The sequence below is a fragment of the Oryzias melastigma genome, linkage group LG4 (genome assembly GCF_002922805.2).
Source record: "Oryzias melastigma strain HK-1 linkage group LG4, ASM292280v2, whole genome shotgun sequence".
Taxonomy (NCBI): Eukaryota; Metazoa; Chordata; class Actinopteri; order Beloniformes; family Adrianichthyidae; genus Oryzias; species Oryzias melastigma.
In genome coordinates, this window is record NC_050515.1 from 2,153,052 (window position 1) to 2,164,030 (window position 10,979).

At 43.0% G+C, this 10,979-nt stretch overlaps 2 protein-coding genes across 2 annotated transcripts; both read right to left on the reverse strand.

The window, feature by feature from the left end:
• Positions 1–446: 446 nt before the first annotated feature.
• On the reverse strand, positions 447–2,565 carry foxd2 (forkhead box D2). Its single transcript, XM_024278340.2, has one exon. The coding sequence runs from the start codon at positions 2,015–2,017 to the stop codon at positions 1,016–1,018; it is 1,002 nt and encodes a 333-aa protein (XP_024134108.1). The 5' UTR covers positions 2,018–2,565; the 3' UTR covers positions 447–1,015.
• A 3,991-nt stretch (positions 2,566–6,556) lies between these two features.
• On the reverse strand, positions 6,557–9,713 carry foxe3 (forkhead box E3). The gene has a single exon (XM_024278339.2). The coding sequence runs from the start codon at positions 7,932–7,934 to the stop codon at positions 6,729–6,731; it is 1,206 nt and encodes a 401-aa protein (XP_024134107.1). The 5' UTR covers positions 7,935–9,713; the 3' UTR covers positions 6,557–6,728.
• Positions 9,714–10,979: the final 1,266 nt, after the last annotated feature.

The following is a 10,979-nucleotide window of genomic DNA, read 5'->3' on the forward strand; positions in this document are numbered from 1 at the left end:
CCGCTCGCTGCGCGCACATTCACTCACTTAGGCCAGGGGTCCGCGCTGACAACATCAACAAACGGGCCAAAAAGACGCATTATGGCGGATTAGGACCCTGATGAAAAATGCTGCTACAAATTAGTAACGAAAGCCCCAAAAGAGCGCGGCGAGATCCGTCTTCACTTTCAATTACAGAGCGCCGAGGCCCGCGAACGTCCCCATTCATTTGGGGCCTTTGTAGCTGCAGGAAAAAAATGTTCTTTACAAACGAGCAGAAGCCACACAGGAGGCGCATTTGCGCACTGTTGCGTGATTCAGTTGGAAACAGAATTTTGTGCGTTTCTCACACTTTAGACTAATTGGAGACTAAAAAAAAAGAAGCGCCTTCAATTTAAACTCTTTAAATAAATCGGATTGTGTTTAGGAAACAATAAAAAAGGGTTTAAATAAATAAATAAAATCTATTGAATTCACAAACATTTATTAATCTCTTCATTACAACAGAAATGACCTATAAACATTGAAGCGTTTATCTACACATGACACAACCGGATGTTTCACAGGTTCAGCTGTCAGTAAAAGGCTCTGAGATCACAACATGAAATGATAGAGTCACAAGTTCACCGTAAAGGAGGCCCAAATTATTATTATTAATATGATTATTTGAATTTCAGAACCCTTTTGGCGGGTTTTCATGTGCTTTCTAAGTCAAAACCTGAGTTTTTGCCCTCGCTATGTCAACAACAACAACAACAACAACAGTGCCATTTCCCCAAAAAGAACACAATAGAAAGCTTCAATTATATTTATAAAAATGGAAATAATCCAAGTCGTCACTGAAAACTTTAAATATCTTCATTTTGTGTTTGAATGGAGGCCGCAGAACCAAAACAAGATCATTTTTCCTGTTTTTTCTCCCTATGTACAACCCATAAATAAGCTCCTTTTTCAGTTTTTCGTCTCCAATTATTTTACAACGACGTCAAAATATTGTTTTATTCTCATTATTAATAGTTCCCAATTTGAAAAATCTTCAGAAAGGACAAGTGTTGATATTTTTGGTGGGAAAAGTCTGCGTCTGCGGCGCGCTCTCCGGCGGTAAGTTCAGCGCCGGGGTCAGCATGGCCAGGATCTGCGCCTGGCCGCCCGCGTGCGCGCCGTACGACGCGCCGCTGCTGGAGTTGGACGCCCCGATGATGTTGTCGATGGAGAACGAGGGCCGGGTCGGGCCGCTCGAGTCCGTCTTGAGGGGCGGCAGGGACGGGCTGAGCTGGGGGTAGAAGGGTTTGGCCCCCAGCAGGGAGGGGAGGTGGTGCGGCGCGGGGAAGATGGAGGCGGACGCGGGCAAGGTGCAGTGGGAGTTTGGGAACGGGAAGGAGCCGCCCGAGGGGTGCGGGTGGTACGCGCCGTGGAAGTTCTGCAGCTGCAGTCCGTAGTTGTATCCGTATGGCGCGTATCCAAAGCCCGGCAGGAAGCCGCCGGAGTCCCTGAGGATTTCGTTGCTCTGGTGCCGCTTGAAGCGTTTCCTCCTGCGTAAAAAGCTCCCGTTGTCGAACATGTCCGCGGAGTCGGGGTCCAGGGTCCAGTAGTTGCCCTTCCCGGGGTTCCCGGGCTCCCGCGGGATTTTCACAAAGCAGTCGTTCAGGGACAGGTTGTGGCGGATGGAGTTCTGCCACGCGGGGAACTTCTCCCGGTAGTAGGGGAATCTGTTGCTGATGAACTCGCAGATCTCGCTGAGCGTCAGGCGCTTCTTGGGGCTCTGCAGGATCGCCATGGTGATCAGCGCGATGTAGGAGTAGGGCGGCTTCACCAGCGCGCTTTTCCGGGGTTTGTCGGCGCTCGCGGCGCCTGCCTCCGCGCCGGCTCCCGGCGGCTCCGCGGGAGACGCTGCCCCGTCGGCCGCGTGCTCGTCCGAGTCGTACTCCCGGTGGATGAACGTCCCGTCCTTCCCCACCGTCACGTCCCCGCCGACCACATCGATGTCCACGTCCTCGGACAAAGCAGAGCTGTCGGACATATCCGTCCCCAAAGTCATCCTTCCCTGTCTCGTGCTTCAGAGCGGGAGCGCGCGCGCACTCTCCCCTGCTCCCTGCAACCACACAGCTTTATCTCCAACTAACGCACGCGCGCATGGCTAGAATCAACGAGAAAGACAGAAAACTCTTTGACCTGTGCGTCCAGCGCCTTCCTGCCTCCCGCCGCCGCTCTGTCAAGGCCGAAGGAACCAAAACTTGGGGATTGTCACGCGCGCAAAGCGACAGGTCAGTGTCTCGTTCCGTGCGCGGGGATCACGTCAGGCTACTTCTTGTCGGTTATCCAAATGTCTTCGCCAAACAGCTTTTACGCACGAGATTGGGAAGGTATCCGACCACAATGTCACTCTACCCTCCTTTGCTCTCAAAAGTATTTATAGGACTGCGCTGGTCACGTGGTCTTTGAGTCACTGTAACCAGGAACTGGAGGGATTTTTTTCTCTTAAATATAAAATTCAATTGGACTCTCATTTAGGTCAAATATTTTATTTTCAAATATTAAAATGCTAAATTTTTTTGCAAGAATTATCTTCTTAAAATAGGATTTAACATTTTAACTTAAAACATTTTTTTACTTTTTAATCAATTAACTTCTGTTTTTTTGGAGAAAAAAAATAAAAGAAAATTTAAAAAAGCAAAACCAGCAAAACTTACAAACAAAATATCCTCCAAAAATATACTTTTAATTAAAACTACAAATAAAAACATATTTTGTCACAATTTAAATGTTTTTAATGCAAATAAATAAATAACATATTTAGTTATTTTCGTTTTTTAATCTTAATTTAAATAATTAATTCCCTCCATAGTTTATGTGTTTGTGACGCAACAAACTCGATGACTTCCTTATTTTTGTTTTACTTTTAAACGTGCATTAATGTCTTTAAGGACTTTTTGAATCACATAACAGAAAAAATATTTTCTCTCAGCTGCGTTTGTCTTCATGCAGGAATCAAAGGAAATCAGGATGTCTGCGGCGCACGAGGACGCGTGGAGACGATCAGGTCATTAAACTTCAACATCAGTTATTAACCACTTTTAAATAGTTTTTGTTTTAAGTTATTATTATTTATATTATTATTATACTTATTATTATTATTCCAGAGAATTACCTGAGAAACAAACCAAACGGATCCACTGCGATATGAGGAGCAGCTGTTACAGACACACAATACATTTGATTTATTTCTTTTTTCTACAGAATATTTATTATTTATAGCTTTCTCAGTTTAAACAGTAACATTTATTTTCTCGTACTGCCATTTATTTATACTTTTATAATCAGATACATTGATTTATTTTCATCTCTGGCAAAAAACAATTCATAAAAATACATTTATTAAAAAAAAGAAACTTTCAGCTTAATATTCTTTAGAAAAACTGAGAAAATAAATTATTTCCTCAAAAAATGTGTTTTTAAATTATATAATAATTTAAAAACCTATTTATTTATTTATTCAATTACGTTTCTGCTTGATTAATCCCCGTTTTAGATTAGATATGATCTGCAGCAGCTCAAAACAATTATTTGTTTACCTTTATTATTTGGCTTAATCCAATGCAACAGAATAAAACTTGAAACTAATTATGTTTGTTATGTTTTTAAATTATTCTTCACATACATACATTCACAAATGATTCTATTCGCTTGTAAATGTTTAAAAATATTATCTATGCAATAATTAGTGAATATTTTCTTTTCTTTATTTTTGTATATATGTAGAAATATTTGTATAATTACTCCTGAAGTCTTAAAATTCCCGGATCTTTATCTTCCATCTGGATCTGAGTTCAAGTGTGAGATCGGATTTTCTGCTGATCCTGAGGCATCAGTGGAGTTAATGCGCCCCCTGCTGGTCACTCAGTGTGAGACAGACTGATAAGAAAGAGACGCTGGGCAGTAAAACTGAACGAGTCACCACCTCAGTGCAAAAAACAAATAACAATAGAGCAAAATAGAATATAAACGTGTCTGTAATGTGCTAAAAAGAGCATAAATAAGCATGTTTGCTCTGTGCTTGGAGCTTTAGACAGCTGGGAGGTATAAAAATATGAATTTTCTATCCAAAAATGTTGGTTTTGTTGTTGTTGTACAGCATAATACATTATAATTGTTTTGGGTTTTTTAGTTTTTCTTACTTCTTTTAAATTTAAATAACTTTTTTTCCACCATGAAACACAAGTGCCGATTTTAAACAAGTTTTATAAAAAAAAAAAAAACAGAAAATCCCTCTTTATAATTACGTTTCTGCAGTTTCCCTGGAAGTCCTCTGAGTAGATTTATAAAATAAAACAAAACAGTTTGTAATTTCACTAACCAGAGTTGTAAAACCCATAGACATAATATATAGTGCGATTGTGTGTTCCACTGTGCTACAGATGCACCTACTGCGCATGCGCAGACCTCTCGGGACATCTCGATTTTGTAGAACGAATCTTCGCGCGGGAGTGAATGAAGTTTGGGGTGTTGCTGCCCCCTAGCGGCAGAATCCAAAACTACTGAGTGTCTCCAACAAGAACTGAACTCAACATTTGAATCTATTTTGAGAAAATATGCCTGAGTTTGGACCAAATGTAAACCGAAATTATGTTTTGTCAGTTTGTTATAGTTTTTGATCAAAATTGTATATATATTTTTCATATTTTTAAAAGAAAAGAAATGGAATGAAAAGAAAACAGTAAAAAAATAGAAAAGAAGAGGAATAGAAATAAATAAAAGAAAACCGTTTTTGTTTGATTAATTAATTTAACTCATTTTCAAGTGTTACTTTCTACATGAGTTTCATTGTTTCTTGGATTGTTATTTCTGTTTGTTCATTATTGTTGTTGCAATATTAGATATATATTTTTTGATATTAGTAATGAGTTATTATCTAACTTTTTTCTTTTATAAACCCCCCAAAATACTTTATTAATTGTTATTATTTATTTCTTAGTATTTAACCAATAATAAAAGCACAAATACAGACACTTTTGTCCAACATTTATTAAAAAAAAAAAATGGAAGAATTAATAAAAACCAACATTTTCCCTGACTGATAATAAAATGTAACACACTTACACTGCATGTTTTCTTTGTTTAATTTTTATATATTGGTTCAAATAAACAATCTTTTAATAAATATCTGAAACAAATTTTGGAAATTTTAATCAAGTCTTATCTCCAATCCTGTTTAAGGTAATAAACTTTCTTCCTTTTGGTCCAAATATTCATCCAAACACAGTTTAGAATTTAATTCTTTTAGTAATTTTTAAATTTTAAATGAACAAAGATACTTTTTTTAAAGAAAAAAAGATTTGGTGCATCCTTATTGTTCCTAAAAATAGTTTTTAGTTGATAAATGTCATAAATGTTTTTTCATTTATTTTTATTTAATTGACCTTTATTTATCCAGATTGTGAACAACGTTCTTATTTATAACTATGGCCGGCAGACAAATGCATAAAAAAAGAAACAAGTCCCAAGAACAAGAAATAAAATAGAATCAGAAAAACTATAAAACCCTAAAATCATTGCACTGTAAGTTTTAAATCTGGTTGTGAAATAAAAGTGTCCAATCTGAGAGTTTTTGGTGAATCATTCCAGTCTGTGGCAGCAGAAAAGGCTGAGAGGAAGTGAAAAGTGTGATTTAACAAAATCAGTTTACAGAGCGGGTTATGGGGTCATTTATGGTCATTTATGGTCATTTATGCAAAAGTTATGCAAAAACTGGCTCAGATTAAATCAGGAATGTCAAACTCAATCGCACAAGAGGCCAAGATCCAAAACACTTTAGGTCACGAACAGGATAAACATTTACTGAACACTCTAAAACTACATTTTAAAACTTGAAAACCATAACTTTTTATTATAATTATGAACTAGATATATAGCATTACCTGTGATAATTCTAGTGTGAATGCTGTAAACTGAATTTGGCCGCTGAAGATGCTGAAATTGATAGTTAAAAATGCTGAAGCTGATAACCAGCTAAAATATTTGCTGAATACCAGATTAGCCTAAAAAACGAAGAAAAAAAAAACTTAGGTTAGCCAAAACAGCTAACATGTAGCTGAAATATTAGATAAACAACAAAATTACCCAAAGAAAATCTTAGCGAATGCCAAAAATAGTTTAAGAAAAAAGCTAGATTAAAGTTTTAAAACTTAGTTTTAACATAATTATAAATAAAAACAGGCAGGAATATTATTCCAGAATAAATCAACTTAAACCTTAAATTACTTCAATATTTTACTCTCTGTAAAAATATATTTTGTCAAAATTATACAAGTTAAAAATGAGCACAAGATAACATCGGGCCATTAAAAATAAAATAAGATTATTTGGAGGCCCGGATAGAATTACCTGGAGGGCCGGATCCGGCCCCCGGGCCTTGACTTCGACACATGTGGATTAAGTGGATAAGTCGAGTTTTATAAATTAGCTGTAGCCGATTTTTTGAACAGAAAACGTTTAAACAGTTTTACTTTTGCAACAAATAAAGAAACATTCTGCGTAAAAGTATAAAAAGTGAGTATTTTTATTTAAAACATCAGTCAGGAACGAGTATTTTTAACAAAAATCTTGACACCAACAGTTAGACTAAAGATAAAAAACATCCACCTAAACAACAAACATGTAAACCTATAAAATGATCAGATTTGGTGATGATGGATCACGTCTTGATAACCGGGCCGGTTCCGGTCTTTGGCTCTTCTGGCGCAGCCGCATCCTCACATGTAGCGCTCCAGTCCTGACGCAAAGTTGGCCTGGCGCATGTAGCTGCTGTTGTAGGAGTTCATGGAGCCGGGGAGGCCCAGCAGCTGCTCCGTGTGCTCGGCGCAGGACGCGGGGCGCAGCGCGGGCAGGGACAGCCGGTTACCCGAGCAGTACACCGGGGAGCCCCCCGGGGAGAAGCCGGCCTGGCTCATGGGGGGCAGGCTGGGGGGGGAGGCCGAGGCGGAGGAGTACTGGTACCCGGCGGCGCTCAGGTTGGAGGGCAGGTTCCCGCTGTTCCTGCCCAGCATGTTGGCTGACGGGTTGCCGGGTTGAGTCTGGAAGCAGGCGGACGGGTCGGTGCCGGTCCCGGTGCCGGAGCAGCTCAGGTCGCCCAAACCCGGCAGCGCCTGGGCGTCGGGGGCGCAGGTCTGCTGGTTGATGATGTTGTCGATGCTGAACATCCGCGGCTGACCTTGGCCCACCCCGGGGGGGCTCTGGTAGTGGTGCAGCATCGCCGGATGCGGGGATGCGGGCGTCAGCTGCGACCCGTAACCCGAACCCAGCCCCGCGTAAAGGCTGTTCGGGTAGGACGGGCGGCCCATCGGGGTGGGGGTGAAGGCGCTGGAGTTCTGCATGTATCCCGGGTATGTGCTGACGTCCGTGCGTTTGAAGCGCTTCCTCCTCCTCAGAAAGCTGCCGTTGTCGAACATGTCCTCGGCCGCGGGGTCCAGGGTCCAGTAGTTGCCCTTTCCGGGCCTGCCGGGCTCCCGGGGGATCTTCACGAAGCAGTCGTTGAGAGTCAGGTTGTGGCGGATGGAGTTCTGCCACTTCTTGGAGTTCTCTCTGTAGAACGGAAAGCGCTCCATGATGAACTTGTAGATGCCCCCCAGGGTCAGCTTCCTCTCGGGGGAGTTGGCGATGGCCATGGCGATGAGCGCGATGTAGCTGTAGGGCGGCTTGCCCCTCTGCACGGGCCTCTTCCTGCGGCGGCTGCCCGAGGGCAGGTGCTCCTCCGTCTGACCGTCCTCCGCGCTCGGGCTGCCCCCCCGGGGCTCCGACTTGATCAGAACCCCGTCTTTGGGCCGAGCCTGGAGCCCCGCGGGTAGCGGGGAGTCCAGGCTGACGCACGGGGACATGCCGACAGGACTGGCCTCTGCGGGCGACGGCTCTGCGGTCATGTTGCACATGCCAGAGAAGTAGGAGTAATTAGCCAGATTCATAAAAGACTCCGGCGCGCGCTCTCATTGGAGTGGAATGGGGGGGGTTAAAGCAGGTGCGTAAAGCTCCCCTGGCGCGCGTCTGTCCAGGTGAGAGAAAGGCGTTGACAGCTTTATAAAACAGGGCGGGAGTGACGTCACTGGGTTCATAGTGACGAGTGAGGCGGGAGGACCCTCACCCCCCACCCCCACACCCACCCACCCAAAAAACTATATATGACTGATCAAAAGTCCACTTTTCTTGTGCGTAATTTTCTTGGACTCCTCACTTTTGTCCTGTTCTCTCAGCAGAAACAGCCACAGAGCCAAACCGAGCCGAGCCATTCCAAGACAAACACCGATCGAAAAATAAAAACAAGCAGCTGAAAACAACCAATTGAGCTGTGAAAACCTTTGAGTGACGAAAAGTCCTTTTCTAGGGGTGATAATCAAACAGCCCCCTTGGCAGAGGAGACGTGTTATCTTATGGATTGTGAAGTCAAAACACTCCTGTGCACACAGTTGGTATGCAGACAACACCCTTTAAGCACCAGAAAGTGATAGTGCTTCCATCGGATTGTTTAGGCAAACACTTCACTTGTGAATGTTGTTTTGGAGGTTTGATGGAGTTCACACATTCTGCTACAGCGGTGGACAAATGTTCAGACTCGTGGGTCTCAAAGGGATCTGAAATCTGACAGAAGACCGGACCAGACGTGGATGTGTGGAGAGTTCTGGTAATCCACCTCATAAGAGGAGGATGGAATCGGGATGAAAACAGGCTTCAATTAGTCCAAAAATGACTTTAAATACAACATTTTGGAGTTTTCATTTCAGAATTTGTGGTTTTTACTCTCATTTTAGAGCCAGTTGTATTGATTGGTTGATGTCCCTCAGGGAAAAACACAAACTTATAGAAATGTCGTGTTCGAGCAACACTTTCTCCCTAACAGCTCTTCACTTGTTGACGTTTGGTAAAGGACCCTCTGCATCACTTTTTGATCTTTTTGGTGTCACCAGCTCATCATCTTGTTGATGTGCTGGCTGTTCCTGTTAAATCACGGGTACCCAACCTCCAAGGCGTGAACCGGAACCGGTGTAGGTACCACATGTGCTCGGCCTGCAAGATCGGGGGCTTGGGACTAGTGATGACATCACACGACGGTAACACCACTGAGACAAAGGACTTAGCTATTTTGTACCGTTTTTCTGTCCAGAAAAACTGGTGTTTACAATAAAGTTTATAAAAAAGAAAGAAAAAAACGAAGTTCAACACTGCCAGGACGTATTTTGAAAAAATTACAGGCAATTACTCACTTTTTTTTTTATGTGGGACCAACAGCAAACTAGCATGCTACTCGCTAGCTCCCACTTTAGCACAAATTTCCACCCTGATTTCTCCCTATTAAAACACGATTCCTATGCAGTGATGATTCTCCTCCATCGGATTATTTTGTTGTCAAGGTTTTTGCGGCTGATTGCGAATATTGAGCCCCCTGTAGTGATTCTTTGCGTACTTGTTCGGACCTCCTTGGTTCTTTACTCGGGAAGACTCCGTACATTGTTAAGGCGCATGTGTGTCATTTCCTGTGGTCTAATGGTCCGGACCAATCGCATTCTTACACGACATCAAGTCGCGAGTCCCCGAGTCAATCCTGCAGGGCGAGCACATAAGGTACCTACACCGGAACTGGTCCAGTACCGGAATGGGGAGCGCACTGGTACCCTAACCCAGTACTGGTACCCTAACCTGGTACCGTTTTGCTTCTGATACCATGTCCGGTATCAGTCCAGTACTATACACGACCCTAACCCAGTATTGGTACCCTAACCTGATACCAGTTCGCGTCCGGTACAAGTTCGCATCTGGTAATAGTTCGAAGAACCAGTCCGGAACCGGATGTAAACTGGTGTGATCCGGGCCCAATACTCGACCAGTATTAGACACATTACTGGACACAAACCACTACTAGATTAGGGTACAGGTACTGGGTTAGGATTCCAGGCCCAGTTCGCGGAACCGGTTCAGTACCAGGACGTGGAACAAACCAGTACCCTAACCCAGTATGAGTTCTTGTCCTGTACCGGTACCCTAACCTAGTACTAGTACCCTAATCCAGTACCGGTTTGCGACTGGTACAGTGTCCGGTACCGGTTCGCGGAACTAGTCCAGTACTGGGCGCATCCCTAACCTAGTACTGGTACCCTAACCTGTTACCGGTTCACATCTGGTACCGATTTGTGGAACCGGTACAGTATTGGGTGCGGCCCACACCAGTTTGCGTCCATTACTGGACCAGTTCCGCAAACTGGTACTGGGTTGGGTTTTTGGTACTGGTTCACATCCAGTTCTAGACCTGGTCCCTGACAGATTCCGCAAACCAGACGCTGTGCTGGACGCAAACCAGTACTGGGTCAGGGTACTGGTACTGGATCAGAGTACCGGTACTAGTTTAGGGTACCGGGTTGGGTGCATCCAGAGGACCAGTCCATGTCCGGTTCCGCATCTGGTACTGCGTCCCGAAGGTTGCAGACTCTTGATGTTACTAACAGCCAGAACATCAAAAAACGACGACTTGGGGATGAGAATGTGTTTGTTCATGTGGTGTCCAAATGATCGGATAAATGCCTGTCCGACTCAAAAAACACATGAACGTCGGGAAAAGAAAAACATCTTCCAAAACCACATGAATCCAGAATAACTTTCTACACCTTCAGATGAAGGTCAATATATTTGTTATCTACTATCTAGGACATACAGGGAAAATAAAACATTAAGGATTCTATATACTGTGTAGTATTTATTCCAGTGTGGCGGGTCAGACTAAAAAGTTAAACGATCTACTATTCTACTATTGGATTTAAGACAAACTGTTTCTTCTGAAATGAATATCTTGTAAATCTTGATTTATTTGCAGCTCGATATGATTGGACATAAAAAGATGCAAAAAATGATCAAACAGTTGCGGTCAATTATGTTCTCACACTGTTCTTTTAGATGTGTCACCACCATCCCGTCCTGCCAATGCACAGCTGCTGTCTGCCCCCCCTCCCATCACTCAGATGACT